This window comes from Lampris incognitus, chromosome 9 (assembly GCF_029633865.1).
Source record: "Lampris incognitus isolate fLamInc1 chromosome 9, fLamInc1.hap2, whole genome shotgun sequence".
Lineage (NCBI taxonomy): Eukaryota > Metazoa > Chordata > Actinopteri > Lampriformes > Lampridae > Lampris > Lampris incognitus.
Genome location: NC_079219.1, coordinates 21,134,570 through 21,151,763, shown reverse-complemented (window position 1 = coordinate 21,151,763; position 17,194 = coordinate 21,134,570). Strand labels below are relative to the sequence as shown.

The 17,194-nt window shown below is 42.0% G+C and overlaps 1 protein-coding gene across 2 annotated transcripts in view; it reads right to left on the bottom strand.

Moving 5' to 3' along the window:
• Positions 1-17,194, bottom strand: part of dek (DEK proto-oncogene) — a 35,470-nt gene that overhangs the window by 1,758 nt on the left and 16,518 nt on the right. The window contains exons 6-11 of one of the 2 annotated variants that reach the window (XM_056286142.1): positions 15,338-15,467; positions 13,681-13,989; positions 13,027-13,212; positions 12,034-12,136; positions 6,236-6,381; positions 5,818-5,886 (exon numbers count right to left, since the gene is read on the bottom strand). In XM_056286142.1, the coding sequence (XP_056142117.1) occupies positions 5,818-5,886; positions 6,236-6,381; positions 12,034-12,136; positions 13,027-13,212; positions 13,681-13,989; positions 15,338-15,467 (943 nt within the window). The remainder of the gene's footprint in view (positions 1-5,817; positions 5,887-6,235; positions 6,382-12,033; positions 12,137-13,026; positions 13,213-13,680; positions 13,990-15,337; positions 15,468-17,194) is intronic. The other variant, XM_056286143.1, reaches the window with a different exon arrangement.

Genomic DNA, 17,194 nt, shown 5'->3' with positions numbered 1-17,194 from the left:
AAGATATGTTACAATGGAAATGTGTGTGCTGCACCCTTAATGTCCATAGCTGCCTCAAGCTTCAGCCAGCTCCAGCTCTACTTGCATCTCACACCTGCCTCAATCTGCTTTACCAGCAGTCCCTCATTCTCCCCTACTTCTCTCATTCTGAAATGGAACCAGACAATGAACATTCAATTCACATAACAGAGTTAAAGTTAAGTACCAGAGACTGAACAACGTGTCAGTGGTGAAGACTACCTCCCTGATGGATGACCATGTTCTGCAGGTGACTGCAGATGACATGAGAAAGACCCTCTCCGGAGTCAAGCCACGCAAAGCTGCGAGTCCACAGAATTCCAGGCCGAGCCATCAGGAGCTGTGCTGAGAAGCTGGCTGATGTCCTCGCTGGCATCTTCAACATCTCGCTGTCCCAAGCAGTGTTCCCCCACGTGTTTCAAGTCTACTACTGTCATACCAGTGCCAAAGAAGTCCCCCGTGTCCTGCCACAACGACTACCGCCCCATTGCACTGACTCCCATCATCATGAAGTGCTTCGAGGCTGGTCTTGAAGTACGACAAGTCCAGCCTCCCCCTCCACTCTGGAACCCCTCCAGTTTGTATACCATGGTAACTGCTTCACAGAAGATGCCATAACCTCTGCCCTTCACCCAGCCCTGTCCCACCTGGAGAGAAAGAACAGCTCTGTGAGGATGTTGTTCTTAAGACTTCAGCTCACCTTTCAACACAATTATACCTCAACATTTGATCGGAAAGCTGAGCCAGCTGGGCCTTAACACCTCACTCTGCAACTGGGTGCCAGACTTACTCATGGGGAGGCCACAGTCAGTCCAAATCAGCAAGATCACCTTCAGGACCATTACAATGGGCACCGGGACTCCACAGGACTTTGCTCAGTCTGCTCCTGTTCACCCTGCTGACTCACGGCTGCACAGCATCATCCATCTCCAACCTCATCATAAAGTTTGCTGATGACACTAGTATAGTGGTAGGCCTCATCAGCAACAATGATGAATAACCATAACAGAGCGGAGGTGGACCAATTGGCAGCATGGTGCAAAATCAACAACCTACCTCTCCCTAAACATAAGGAAAACTAAGGAGGTAATCATCAACTTTAGAAAGACCAGCATCCACTATACCTCCCTGACCATCGATGGTACAGACGTGGAGAGAGTCAGCAGCGCTAAGTTCCTGGGGGTGCACATCGCAGACGACATCTCCTGGTCCTCACATGTCACTGCGCTCTCCAAGAATTACCAGCAGCATCACTACTTCCTGCTGCATTTGAAGACGTCAAGTCTCCCCCCACCAATCCTCACCACATTCTACAGAGGCACCATAGAGAGCATACTGACCAGCTGTATCACTGTCTGGCATGGGAACTGCAAGGCCTCTGAACGCAAGTCCTTACAGTGGATAGTGAAGACAGCTGGAAAGACCATAGGAACTGCTCTCCCATCCATCCAGGCCATCTACGATTACTGGTGCACCTGGAAGTTCCTCAGCAACGTGAAGGACCCTACCCGCTCTTCCCACACCCACTTCACCCTCCTAACCTCTGGCAGGAGGTACCTGAGCATCTGTGCTGCCTCCACCAGACTATGCAACAGTTCCATAACTCAGAATGTGAGGTTCCTCAACAGCCTAAAAACTCAGACCTTCCACACAATGACTTTTTGACGTTATTCCTTTTGCACAATTCACTGTATTGTAACTCTAAACATCATACTTACCTGCACAACTATCGCTGCCAGAAACTCAATGTCCATGTCAGGTGTCCTTGTGATGTTTAGGTTTGTGAAGTACGTTTTGTATTGCACATTGTTTTTATGTGGCACTGTGGTCCATGTGAAACGCAATCTCATTCTCTGTAGACATGCATAAAAGGCACCCTAAAGTCTAAATTATCACAAACATTGCCAACCATCTTGCATTTATTCACACAAATTTGTCATTTTAGTACTACTACTTTTGGCTGCTCCTGTTAGGGGTTGCCACAGCGGATCATCCGTTTCCATTTCTTCCTGTCTCTGCATCTTCCTCTGTCACACCAGCCATCTGCATGTCCTTCCTCACCGCATCCATAAACCACCTCTTTGGCCTTCCTCTTTTCCTCTTCCCTGGCAGCTCCATATTCAGCATCCTTCTCCCAATTTACCCAGCATCTCTCCTCCACACATGTCCAAGCCATCTCAATCTTGCCTCTCTTGCTTTGTCTCCAAACCGTCCAACCTAAGCTGTCCCCCTAATATAATTGTTCCTAATCCTGTTCTACTTCGTCACTCCCAATGAAAATCTTAGCATCTTAAGCTCTGCCACCTCCAGCTCTGCCTCCTGCCCAAACCAAATAACATAGCTTGTCTCACAACCATCTTGTAAACCTTCCCTTTAACTCTTGCTGGTACCCTTGTTGCAAATCACTCCTGACACTCTTCTCCACCCACGCCATCCTGCCTGCACTCTCTTCACCTCTCTTCTACACTCCCTGTTACTTTGGACAGTTGACCCCAAGTATACGCCTTCTTCACCTCTACTCCTTTTATCCTCACCATTCCACTGTCGTCCCTCTCATTCACGCATAGGTATTCCGTCTTGCTCCTACTGACTTTCATTCCTCTTCTCTCCAGTGCATACCTCCACTTCTCCAGGCTCTGCACCTTACTCTTGCTACAGATTGCAATGTCATTCACAAACATCATAGTCCACAAATTTTTCATTTTGACATTGCTATACAAACAGGTGTGTGTGTGTGGGGGGTGGTGGTAAAAATTGTCGTTTTTGCTCTTTACAGGTATTGCAACACTGGTCAAAAAAACAAAACAAAACAGGGCTTAGATATGACATTTATAAATTGATTTCACAACCAGTACAACCAAAAGGAAAACTGTGACAAGGTAATTTCAATTCAGCCTCTGTTGTTTTGAGTAAGCTTGGCATTTACTCCATTCTCAAGCGAGATAAGCCTTGCGTTAACTACATCATGAGAAATGTAGGTCAATTTTAGATAAATGCCTACACCGTCTCATGAATTAGTCTCATGTTCCAAAAAAAAATCCAAAAGCAAACTGTTTAAGTCATGGTTATAACAGTATTAGCCTTGCTAATATCTAAGCATAAAGAAAGTGGAACCATCATCAGGGGCCAACATTAACGTCAAGTTGGCACTTGAGTTCAACCTATGTTGTTGGCAAAATGGCAACGTTAGTAATGTTAAACGAGTAGTCCTAACATCAGTAACATTTGGAATAACAAGTATGCTAGCAAATTTTAGACTCCATAGAAATAACGATAAAAACCTAATGTTATATCCAAATTGCGATGGCTAGCATTCGCCATACAAAAACAACTCAACCATGATCAGGCTACTTAACAGCCCCAAGCTTGACACATCGTCATATAAGCCAATTTAAGGTTATCCTAATGATACTGTAAAGGATTCTAACCTTAAGACATGTAGGCTGTTAAAAACTGACCTCCAAGAGATGGCCCTGTGTTATACGTGCTAAGCAGAGGTGGCAAAAGTACACACATTCTTTACTCAAGTAGAAGTACAGATTCTTGTGTAAAAATAGACTCTGGTAAAAGTAGAAGTACTGACTCAACTTCTTTACTCAAGTTGAAAGTAAAAAGTACAGGCTCTGAAATGTACTCAGTATAAAAGTAAAAATTACAGGCTTGGCCATTTCACCATGTCACCTTTATTTTCAGTCAAAGTTACATTATCATTGTGTTTTCATTTAGTTGAAGGCACAGATTAATTTGAAGTCTAGCCCGAAAATAGTCCTTGGTGAAAAGATCGTTTTATGGATTCAAACATCCATGACTTCCATCAAGGCACCGAGAATATTAGCCAGAGAAGTAGATAATTTTATGATAGGTCTATCCCCTGAAAATATGAAGAAAACAAAAACATGTGACAACACCGGTATAGTCCTTTTTTCCCCAAATCGTTCAGCTTTACTATAATCTTAATCATTCCAACTTCAAATAAAATTACGTCCGTCTGGTATCGCGAGACCAACTGAGATTATCTCCACTAAGCATTTACAGACTCACTTATGAGTCTACAGGGTTATAATGTTAATAATCGATAATTCCCCCTGAATGCATTGAAACTAAAGTAACGAGCCTGTAAGTAAAGTACAGATACCTGAAAAATCTACTTAAGTACAGTACTTCCCACCTCTGGTGCTAAGCCAGGAGCTTTTTTTTTCTTCAGCTCAGAAGGCATCATTCTCGTTTCCTTCCCCGTGATTCTGTCCTCGCAGAACCCCCCCACCCCATTTTAAAAACTTATCATATCTACACAAATGGCCTATTCTGGATTCAAAACGGCAATTTTTGCTGAAAGACAAAAACATGTTTGCACCCCTGTATTTCAGTTATTTTAAAAAAAAAAGAGGAAAAAAAGTGCAGTTCCCACTTGGGACCAAACACGAGAGTCAAAAATTAGCCAGAGGGCTCAGACTGTCAGCTGAAATCCTTTTTCACACCGAAAAGCTTGAAAAAACATCAAACTTAACTATCAACTGCTACTATGTTTATTCTAGAAAAGACATCAAATAAATAAAGCTAATTTCCAAAGAAATTCAAAGCTAGCTGGTAAAAGAACTGATCCAAGAGTTGTATTTAAAAAAAAAACACTAGCAATTAATTCTCCAACTATAAATTATTACTCAGTCTATTTTTCATCAACCAAGTGAGATTGTATTTACAAAAGTATATGATTTGGCAGAATGGTAACATAAAACAGGATGTGATGATACATTTCAAAATACAATATCCAAGTTCAGTGATTTATTTTAAAACTGCTTTTATTAAAGTGGCTGTAAAACTTTAATTTCACTTTTAGCTGAAATCATACTGGTATTTCCCTTGGTTGGTAAAACTGATTGCCCTCAGGTGATAAATACAACAAGCACATGAGACCCCATCACTCTTAATTTCAAACCCCCCACCCCCCCCTTTTTCAAAACCGGAGTCGTCAAAGACAGGCAAAGACAAGTGTTCAATAACTCTTTAAAGATTAATTTCAAAGTGCTTTAAGTGGTCCTTCAAAGTAAAACAGACAAAAGAAAAGGGAATGCATGAAAAGCATTTTGGGTAAGGCAATGAAAGGCCAAATTAGCAGCTGACAGAATAAAAGAATGCCTTCCTGTCAAATGTTCTCAAGCTTTATTTTTTCAAAGAGCGTCTGGAGCTCCCAATCCATTAAAAATTTGCCCAGTTTTTCCTATTAGTAGGTACATGTCCCACCTTCTTTCTATCTCATATGGTACAGATCTGAATTTGGAGTAAAACTTTTAGATCCTACCATCTCCTGGTATATATAGAGGGGTGAAGAAGGGACACTTACTGACTTTTTTTGGACCCCCCCCCCTTTCTCCCCAATTGTATCCAGCCAATTACCCCACTCTTCCGAGCCGTCCCGGTCGCTGCTCCACCCTCTGCTGAGCTGGGGAGGGCTGCAGACTACCACATGCCTCCTTCAATACATGTCAATACATGTTGCCAGCCGCTTCTTTTCACTTGACAGTGAGGAGTTTTGCCAGGGGGATGTAGCGTGTCGGAGGATTATGCTATTCCCCCCAGTTCCCCCTCCCCCTTGAACAGGCGCCCCAACCAACCAGAGGAGGTACTAGTGCAGCAACCAGGACACATACCCACACCCAGCTTCCCACCTGCAGACACAGCTAATTCTACCTGTAGGGACACCCAACCAAGCCGGAGGTAACACCAGGATTTGAACCAGCGATCCCCATGTTGGTAGGCAATGGAATAGGACCGCTACGCCACCCATACACCGACACTTACTGATTTGACTGTCTGTTTGATGTAGTCCTTCCTGCTGGTGAGGTCGTGCTCTGGGTATGTGTCATATACCTGGAACACAGAGATCGGCAGTCAGTGCTTGTGTGTTCACATATGTTTGTGGGTACAGATTAGAGCCTATGTATTCAGGGGTTTTAATTTATCGGTTATTTTATTGAATAATTTTTCCCCATACTGTGTCAACTGGAGATACAAACAATCCAAGTATTCAAGTAATTAAGTGATTTTTTTTCTGTCCTAATTTATATTTTATATTTGAGTTAACAGAGCAATATGATCCCTGCCCCAGTTCGGGATATTAGTCAGTACCGCCTGGCAAATTTGTTTCACGTGGTTATTATTACATATATGTAGGGCACGTGCTTATGGGTAAAAAGGGTATAGGTATAGTAGTAGGTACCTTCTGGCAGATCTGTTTCATGGTCATCTCCTCCAAGTTGGCTTCCTTCAGGAGGCTCTGCACAGTCTCCTTCAGCTGCTCATCAGACGGGTCCTTCTTTATCATCTTAATGAGCGGCTCATCGTCGTCCGAGCTGTCCTCCGTTACTAGTGTACACAGAGAAGGAACAGGAAGAGGCAGAATAAACCAGGAAGTACAGTCAAGATGATCAGGTTATTTCTGACATTTACTATCAGGGCACTGTGGCTCTGACAATTAACCTCCCAACTATTCCAATCCAATTATTGCTTTTTCCACACCAACCAAGCCCAACATACAACACTTCAAAGCACAAAGTGAAGTGAAGGTTTTATATCCTATTGACCTATTATTATCCTATCATTCTTGAGTCTATTTTCTGGTGTGTGCACTCATTGATTCCCATAAAATGACAATCAAAATACACCATAAACCAGGGGTTCCCAAACTTTTTCACAACACAAGTCATCTGTGAAGATACTTTTTGACCTGAGACCCATCAAATATTTTGTGCATTCAGTCTTCACTCAATCTGTGGGTCTAAAACAAGTCAAATTTAAGACCTTGTTAATACCACTTAGAATGTAATTCAATACCTATTTCACAGCCATAACGGCAAAAATATGAAGCATATGAAGAGAAATCGGTATGTATAGGTCCTAAAATTACTTATTAATACTCACTGCAATGTAACAATTGTAATGTATAATAATAATATATAATTTTATAATTCATTCCCATTATGCCTAGGTTGAATATTTTCTCACAAATGCAGCTGAAGGCTTCATACCGATTTCCCTCAATTGGCTTCAACCATGTACTAAACCTGCTGTTCTCCATAGTTGTCTCTGAAGTTACACTTCCCTGCGTTACCCGCCACAGCAGAGATCAAAGTTGACTTGAAGGGGACCTATTATGCAAAACTCACTTTTTCAGTGTTTTTGCATATCTGAATCTCTGATGGGCCTACTAACACACAAAACAACCCAGTCATTTTGTTGTGGGCAGCCAAATTGAAAACTTTTGAAAAAAGTTCAGACCCAGCAAACCGTTCAAATATCCTTCTGCCCTTTACGTCACGGAAGGAAAATCATTATAATAATCCTGCCTTCAGTTGAATATCTCCACCCACCTGCCTTACATGGCTATAAAGGTCGACATTTTTTGTAGGTACCGCTAGCTAGCGTAATGTCTTCGCACGGAATGGCTATATACACAATGACTGAGATGTTATTTTTTACACTCAAAGAAGATCCTCAAGTATCCGTCAACTCGGTGGAGTGGATTGAAGAGGTTCTGTTTACATCTCGTTCTCACCTGGGAATGACATCACGGAGTGGGGCGTGGGGTGCAGCAGCTCATTTGCATCAAATTAGCATATGCTCAATCCGAGTAATCTGAACAGGAGGTCAACAGAGGGGTATAGAAGCATGCTAGAACACTTAATTTGAGTGGTATTTTCAGCAAAAATACTCAAAGACTTATATTAAATTGTTGAAAAATAGCATAATAGGTCCCCTTTAAGAAATCAAGTGGTATATATCAAAGGCATGCTAGCTACAATGCCTTGCAAGTATTCAACCCCCTCAACAGTCATCACTAATTTCTGGATTATAAAAGATACTCACATCTGTTCCTGAACAATATTATTTTTGTGAAACCCATAAGCTCTAACAGCATGTTCCCAAAGCCAAAATAAGTTATGTTTCACTGACTTTTTTTAAAATAAATTAAAAACTAAAATATAGTACTTGCATAAGTATTAAACCCCCACATATCAATACTTCGTAGAGTACCCTTTTGCAGCAATAACAGCCATGATTCTTTGGGGTAAGCATGTACAAGCTTTGCACATTCTTCTGGAGTAATTTTTGCCCATTCTTCTTGGCAGAATTTGTACAGGTCTTACAGGTTGGTGGAATGGCGCCTCTGGACTGTGATTTTCAGTCTGTGCCACAGATTTTCAATGGGGTTGAGGTCCAGACTTTGACTTGGCCACTCCAAAACGTTCATCTTTTTGTTGCTGAACCATGCTGTTATTGCTTTAGCCTTGTGCTTAGGATCATTGTCCTGCTGGAACCTTCTCCCAAGCTTTACTTTTATGGCAGACTGCAACATGTTTTCTTCCAATATTTCCCTGTATTTAGCGCCATCCATTCTTCCCTCAATTTGAACAAGGTTCCCAGGGCCTGCAGATAAAAAGCAACCCCATAGCATTATGCTGCCGCCGCCATGCTTCATTGTAGGGAGAGTGTTTTTTAAGGCACAAGAAGTGTTAGGTTTGTGTCACACATAACACTTTGAGTTTTGGCCAAAAAGCTCAACTTTCATCTCATCTGACCACAAAATATTTACCCACATCCTAACTGGATGTCTCTCATGCTTGGTAGCAAACTCCAAGTGTGCTTTTAAATGGATAGTTTTGAGCAACGGCTTCTTTCTTGCCACCCTCCCATACAGGCCAGATTTATGGAGAGCCTGTAATATGATTGACTCATGCACATTTACTCCAGTTTCAGCCACTGACCTCTGGAGCTCCTTCAAAGTGATTGCAGGATCATCTGTGGTTTTCCTCACCAGTTCACGTCTTGCTTGGACACTTAGCTTAGAGGGACGGCCAGTCCTACAAAGCGTCTGGGTGGTGTGATACAGCTTCCACTTTCTGACAGTGGATCCAACAGTGTTCCGTGGGACATCCAAAAACTTGGATATTGCTTTGTATCCCTTTCCCGACTTCTGCATTTTAATCACTTTGTCTCTTACTTCAGTATCATGCTCCTTTGTCTTAATTTTCTGATGGAGTTCACAGAGTGATTTTTTATACCCATAAACAAGACCATTACTTTAATATCTTAAAGGTGCACACTAATTATGTCCCATTGTGTTTACCTGAGTTTGTTTTAAGAATAATTTGTCATTTGTGTAAACTTGGAGCTTTCGGAGCACAAGGGGTTGAATAATTATGCAAGCACTATATTTTAGATTTTAATTTATTAATAAAAAGTAAATGAAACATAACTTATTTTGGCTTTGGGAACATGCTATTTGAGCTTATGGGTTCACAAAAATAATATTGTTCAGGAACAGATGTGAGTATCTTTTACAATCCAGAAATTAGTGATGACTGTCAAGGGGGTTGAATACTTTGGCAAGACACTGTATGTGTTAGATGAATGTGCTCAAATAAATCCCCTCCCACCTTTTTCTCCCCAACTGAATTTGGCCAACTACCCCACTCTTCTGAGCCGTCCCAGTCGCTGCTCCACCTCCCTCTGCTGAGAGGAGATAACACAGGGATTCGAACCGGCAATCCCCGTGTTGGTAGCAACGAAATAGATTGCCGCACCACCTGGACGCCCATTCAGATAAATTCTGACTGGGCTGCAAAGATTGTGGCTCCATTCGGCAAACAAAAAAAACAAAACCAACAAACTGATCTAGCAATTATTTGCATCTTGATGTTATTGTAACATTATAAAGGGAACATCACCATCCAGTAAATTTTTTAAGACCTAATAAAATCGTTTTTAAGACAATTTCAGACCTTTTTGGGCCTAGAATTCAGATAATTGAATTTAACACTTTTTAAAACATTTTACAGACCGACGGAAACCCTGCTCATGCCCTACTAATGATCAAATGAAACAAACAGGGTGTATATTCACTGAACCTTATTCTAGTGATATTTAGGAATACAATTACATCATTGGATTGTTTGCATAGACACAAAAGTATTTCTGAGACAATGCACTTGCATGCATATTTTTCTCTTTCTACAAACAAATTATGTTTATTGTGATATCTCGAAGTCTCCCTGGCTCCCTACTGAAACCCACTTGTGGGTCACTACCCAGTTCAAACACGTTTTCGGTGGGTGTTGGACTCCACCAATGTTGTCCCTTGTCTCCAATTCTGTTTGTGATATTCACAGACAAGATCTCAAGGCACAGCCATGATGAGGGTGTGTCTGTTTTGGGAACCTCAGAATTGCATCTCTGCTCTTCGCAGATGATGTGGTTTCGTTGGCTTCATCAGAACGTGACCTCCAGCATGCAGCTGAGTGTGAAATGGCTGGGATGAGAGTTAGCACCTCCAAATCTGAGGCCATGGTTCTCTACTGGAAAATGGTGGATTGTTCCCTCCGGGTTGGGGATGAGTTGTTGCATCAAGTGAAGGAGTTCAAGTATCTCATGGTCTTGTTCATGAGTGAGAGTAGGATGGAGCGGGAGATTGACAGGCGGATTGCTCCAGCACCAGCCATAATGCAGACGTTGTACCGGACCATTGTGGTGAAGAGGGAGCTGAGCTGAAAGGCAAAGCTCTCAATTTACCAGTCAATCTTCGTTCCAACCTTCACCTATGGTCATGAGCTTTGGGTGGTGACCGAACTGGTGAGATTGCGGATACAAGCGGCTGAAATGAGTTTCCTCTGTAGGGTGTCTGGGCTCAGCCTTAGAGAGAGGGTGAGGAGCTCGGGGTAGAGCCGCTGCTCCTTCACGTGGAAAGGAGCCTGTTGAGGTGGTTCGGGCATCTGATTAGGATGCCTCCTGGGTGCCTTCCTTTGGAAGTTTTCTGGGAACATCCAACATCTGAGACCCTGGGGTAGATCCAGAACTTGCTGGAGGGACTACATGTCCAATCTGGCCTGTGAATGCCTTGGGATCCCCCAGGAGGAGCTGGAGGGACAACATGTTCAATCTGGTCTGGGAACACCTTGGGTTTTCCCCCAGTAGGAGCTGGAGGGTGTTGCTGGGGAGAAGGATGTCTGGAGTGCCCTGCTTAGCTTGCTGCCACCGCGACCCAACCCCGGAGAATCGGCTGATGATGAGATGAAATTCAGATAACACTGAGATGCTGGTCGTTGGCCCTGCTAGACAGACACCAATTTGAGCAAGTAACATTAATAATTGACAACTCTGATTTCACAGTGTGGTAGTCAAAAATCTTGGTGTTATGTTTGATCCCATTCTTTCCTTTGATAATTACATTAAAGAAATCCCCAAGACTGCCTTTTTTCACTTACGTAACATAGCTAAAATTTGGTTTTTCCTGTCTATGGTTGACACAGAGACTAATACATGCATTTGTTCCATCCAGACTTGATATGTTTTCATTCTGTTTTAATGTTCTGTTTTCAGGTCTGCCACATGCTAGTACTAAAAGCCTTCAGATGGTGCAGAATGCTGCAGCTAGAATCCTAACTAAAATTAGAAAATTTGACCATATTACGCCAATTCTTGCCTCCCTTCATTGGCTTCCTATCCATGTTAGATCAGACTTTAAGGTGCTTCTGCTGACTTATAAAATCCTAAACGGGCTTGCCCCATCTTACCTGTCTGATCTCCTTAAACCGTACATTCCATCTCGAGCTCTTCACTCTCAAAATACAGGGCTCTTGTGTGTACCCCAAGTTAAAAAGAAGTCAGCTGGTGGCAGGGCCTTTTCCTATCGGGCCCTATTCTTTTGGAATAACCTGTCTGCTGCTGTCAGACAATCAAGAGTCTGTTGAGTCGTTTAAATCCAAACTTAAAACTAATCTTTTTGACTTAGCCTACATTTAGCTGCCTTTAAGTTGAGTGCTTCACAACCTATTTGCTTCTACCTGCTTGGTCATCAAATCCACAATAGTAATGACTGTTTATCAAAAATCTCTTGTATGTAAATATTTTATGAAAGCACCAAATCATCCCTAAAATATCATCACAATATCGATGGAGGTATTTGATCAAAGATATTAGATTTTGTGTATATATATATATATCGCCTAGCCTTAGTCTTACCTTTGCTTGCAGTCTTTTTGCTGTTACTGCTGCTATCTGCTTTCTTGGTCTTGGCAGCTGGCTTGGCTGGCGGTCCTCTCCTTGCTGTTGCCTTCTTTTTGGGCTATGTGGACATCAGAGTAGTCATAAACATTTCTAACAGCAGTCAGAGCCCTAACTGAGCAAAGTAAAGAGAAAGAACAAACTACTGAGAATTGTGACTTTTAGTGTTATACAGCAATCTTCCCAACAGACAGGGCATGTCATAAAATAGCTATAATTCCATTAAACAGAAGTGGGATGCCTCTGTAGCCAAATGGTTACAGCGCATACCACATAGCCGCAACTTCGCCGGTTCGAATCTAGCCAGCAACCTTTGTTACAAGTACAGCCCCTCTTCTCTCTCCATTTCCTGTCTGCCTCCAATGTCGCGATCCAACAAAGGTGTGTGTGTGTGTGTATATATATATATATATATATATAAACATACACACACTCAGAAGTACTGGGACCTTCTACTGTGCCATTTGTTGGCATGAATGGGTAACTACTCAACGACAGATGGTTTGCCAAGCAAGTCACTGGAGGCAGTCAAATGTCTGTTATAGTCTACGCTCTTCATGTCAAATTATATGTATATTTCACTGAGGGATATACTTTTGACCGTGTAATTTTCGGTTGTTCCTGAACTTGTACTTTATGTAATCTACTTCTACTTTCAGCTGCTCCCGTTAGGGGCTGCCACAGCGGATCATCCGTTTCCATTTCTTCCTGTCTTCTGCATTTTATTCTGCATCTTATCTCTATGTGCAATTTAGAGCAAATAGAGTACTTTATGTACTCTATGTGCTCTAAATTTTATGTACTCTAAAACTCAGTAAGTTATCAAACATACCAATATCAGTGTCACCACAGATCTATGTTTACTATAGTTGCAAATCGGACCAACTGCGAATGAGACTTATTCAGCATCTAGTTAATTCCTAGTTAACTAGTTAATCCCCAGCGTCTCACCTTTTCCTCAGGCTCACTGTCGCTGTCGGCATCAGATTCTGACTGGTCTGATGCCTCTTTCCGCACTCTCTTCTTGGGTGGAGCCGTCTTATTCCCTGGTGGCCTTGGTCTTTTGACTGGTGTGGATTTCTTGGATGCAGCCTTGCCTTTGCTTGGTTTTGACTTGGGAGACTGATGATAAAGTATCTGGGGTTCAATGCCAAATGACTGGCAATTTAGCTGGTTTTTGCTGTAAAAGACCAACTATTTTCTATACAGAAAATTAACAATGTATCTAGCTGGACTGAGGTGTAAAGGAATGAAGAGCTTTTAATCTGAAATCCTTCTCGGTTTTGGAAAATATCGGGTTGATACAAGGCTTCATTCAACTTACTCAACCAAGGACTAAATTTAGAGTCTTGTGGGCAATCAATGTTTTCTTTCAAAATGGTATGGCTTTGATTCGGTTCAGATTTATATACTGTGCGTGTTAATCAATGCTTCAAAAAAATTCTAATTTTCAAAGACTGTGGAACGCTAACATCAGTTATTACTGACAAATTTAGTTAAAACCCCAGTTAGTTAAAAAAAACTGTCAAAGTACTTAGTGGATTTTGTGATGTACTGTACTGAACATTTTATTTATCATCCTCACTTCAATTAAGGCAACTTCACCTGTTCATCTTCCTCCTGATCTGCAGAATCCTCAGACTGCTCCTCTTCTTTGTTGGACAGTTTCTCCTCATTATCAGAGCCATCATCTTCCACAACCCCTGACCTGTCCTCCTCTTCCTCCTCCTCCTCATCATCATCATCACTGCTGGAGTCCATGACAATGGCTTTGGACTTGCTTCCTGCTTTGGACTTCTTGGGGCTGGTCGACGTTCTCTTGGGCTTGGGTTTGCTCTTCTTTTTCGTTTTGGTCTTTGAGTCGCTACCCGACAGGTTCTTCTTTGACCTTTTCTTCTTCTTTGAAAGCAGAGGCTGTGGAAGGAACAGCAGATCAGGAGTGGAGTTAGTACTTGGCCTGGTGGACTCTCTGTTTGTAGTGGCTTACTTGGGAGCCTTTTGAGTTGTGCTATGGTCCCAACTCTGATACTGGTTAAGAGGAGGCTTGTGCTAAAAGAATGCTGGGTCAAATCCCTCACCAGTTGGGGCAATATGGTGAGGACAAAGTGTGATTGGTGCTCCTCTCTAAAACAACTGCTATGAAAGCACCCTCAATCAAGGCACTTAACTGCTCCAGAGAAGCTGAAAAGTGCTGTGTTAAATAGTAGAAGGCACTGGTTTTACTGGGCAGATCCCAGTGGCCAACAGTTCAATAATGTGGCTGCTCTGGGCAGCATTTGGATGATATTAAATGGGACTATGTGAATGTGTAGTATAGCTGGTCTTTGAAAAGAGCATGCCCAGTAAACTTAAAAAAAGAAAAACTGTAAACATGATAAAGTCACTGATGTGTGTTTGAGAGTTGAAATGAGTTAAATCATCCTGATATGTAGATTTTGTCTCTTTTGGGTACAGTAGTGTTTTTTTCTTTGGTGGACCATCACTGCTGACTGGATAGAACTGAAACATCAAGATCAAACTTTGACAGCCAGGATTCAAATTCTGCCAATCATTCGGGTAATTGATTGAGCACCAAGGTTGCAGTTAATACATTCTCAGTTGGTCGCACATACGACCATTTTGTGAGTGTGAAGTTAAAATTTCACATGGTCGCATTCATGCGAGTGGCACAAATGCGCAAATGCCAGACTGGGCACCATTTAGAAGGTGGTGCAGCTCACAATGCCCCTGCTGTTTTGCTGCCAGGGGCAGAGATCGGTTGGCGCTTTTATTTATTTCATATCAAATAAAAGTCGAAAAACCACCGGCTGACAGCACACAGGCTAGCAATCCCCCCACTATGCAAATTAAGACAACTATTCATATAAGCATGCAAGTTAAGTGGGGGGGGAAAAAGGTGCGATCAAATCATGTGCTGGTGCAATCAACTAAGAAAGTTGGTAGCACTGGAAAAGTTAGTCTGGAGCCCTGCTACCGTTTCATTGATTGGTGACAGAATTGGACATACTTTTTAATCTGAAAGTTTTCAGTATTTGGAATTCAAGATTCTTTCTAGCTTGATAGAACAGATAATAAATACTATGTAAGCCCTCCTTCAATACACATATAAATGGTACTATAGGTTAAGAGGATAAACAAGAAAAATACTAAGTTTAAAGGCCCTAAAAGCTCTCTACAAAGCAGTGAAAATGGTTTTACAGATTATGAAATTCCTATCATTACAATTCAGTAAGATAAACAATAAAAATACAAGGCATCTTACCCTCCCACTGTTTTTGGGAGCAATGAGAAAGGTCAGTATCCTGTCGATCAGATCAGACTGGGTTCCTTTCTTCTCCAAATCCAACACCTTACAGATAACTCTCAGCTTGGAGTTGGTGAATGACGACGTCCTACAGAGACAAACAAATGATCCCTAATTGAAAGGTTACCATTGGGCATACAAGTAGCTAAGTCCTCAGAGGGGTTAACTTTGGGATGTCATTGCACTCATATTTGTATTGTTTAACCGTTATCTTTCCCATTACTATACAATTTTTACTTGGTGTCGCTACTTTTCAATGCCATTGACAACTGTTTTTACTACTTTATGCCACTAGAGGGGGATGTTGGCCTTCCTTACTGAACAGAGCAAATCGTCCAACGTCAATCACATTGCAATATGACTGCTGCATGCTTCAAACAAAGCGCTGTTGGATAGAATTGGGAGGGTTGGCACACGAACTTTCTACCAAAATAGACATTGTGAAGTAAGCCCATGCCCACTTCCTGGGCAGCCGTGCTTAGGTGTGAAAATAGGCAGGGGTTCAAGTGGTCTGCCAATTCTATTTGTTCATTCTTCAAACCACTCCTTCACACTCACCATGAAGCTTCAAGGACAAACAGAGCGCTTGTCTTTATCCACATTAAGATGGATGAAGAAAACAGATGTTAATATATCATCTTATGTGCATTTATTCTTTTATTGGAAACACATAACCAAGGCATAACCCCAAGACTCGGCTAAACAATCAATGTTAAACGGAAAGAAGCCAACTTTCTGTCACTGCCAACTGTCTGCGAGGCTGTTTAAACGTGGTATTAACATCCATCTTGGGTGATCCAATCACAAGTGGACAGCTCTAGTACGTCAAGTCTCAAGTACGTCAGTTCACACCTGGCATTAGAATGAAGAGAATGCATCTCCACATGCGTCTCGAGTGACCCCTTGTGATCAGCTCTCACTTCCCCGCTCTACATGCAAATAAACACGTACATAACTGTGGTGGGGTGGTTTAGCTTCGGCTGCAAGCGGAGAGCTCGCCCGTGCAAGTGAACGAATTAAAGACAATGTAGGGGTGGGGGAAAAAAATCGATTCACCTAAGAATCGCGATTCTGGTCTTCTGCGATTCTGAACAGATTCACAAATTCCAAAAATCTATTTTTAAAAACTTTTTTTTTCAGTCTTAAGTAGCCTCCTTGCTGCTGGCAATGTTGACTTGCTGTGCACCTGTTCCGGAAAACATGACTGGCTAGTCAGTCGTTGCTAACGTTAGCTCTTGGTAGCCTTTCTAAAAATGGAGCAGCAACAAATTCAGCTAGTCCCATCATCATTGAAGGCAAGCGTTTGAGCGCATTTTGGATGTTACAATCTCCCGGGGAAGGAGGAGCTTGACATGACCTATTCAATATACAAGATTTGCAAAACAAAGGTTAAGTATTTCGGGAACACTACAAATCTCACATCATATGCCATCACACAGAGTTGAAAGAAGTGGAACAACGACCTCCTGTAACATTAACAAACAACCAACGCACACTGCACCACTTTACCAAACTCCCAGCAAATTCTGAAAGGGGAAAAAAAAAGAGATTCATCGCCTGTTTAATTTAAAAAAATCTGCGCCCCTACAGCGTAGTCATCAATGAAGGCTTTAGGTCCAGACAACTGAGCCAAAGTACGACACACCATTGCGTCAGTTTTTTACCGAGAAAGGTTAAGTTTGCCTTTGTGTGTTCACATTATTGCAAAACCCCATAATCTTATACACAATTTAGTCTGCTTCATGCCATAATTTACCACACGACCTTTCTTAGTGCACAGCGGACTGGAGTAGATCCTGAAATTAGCACCACCTA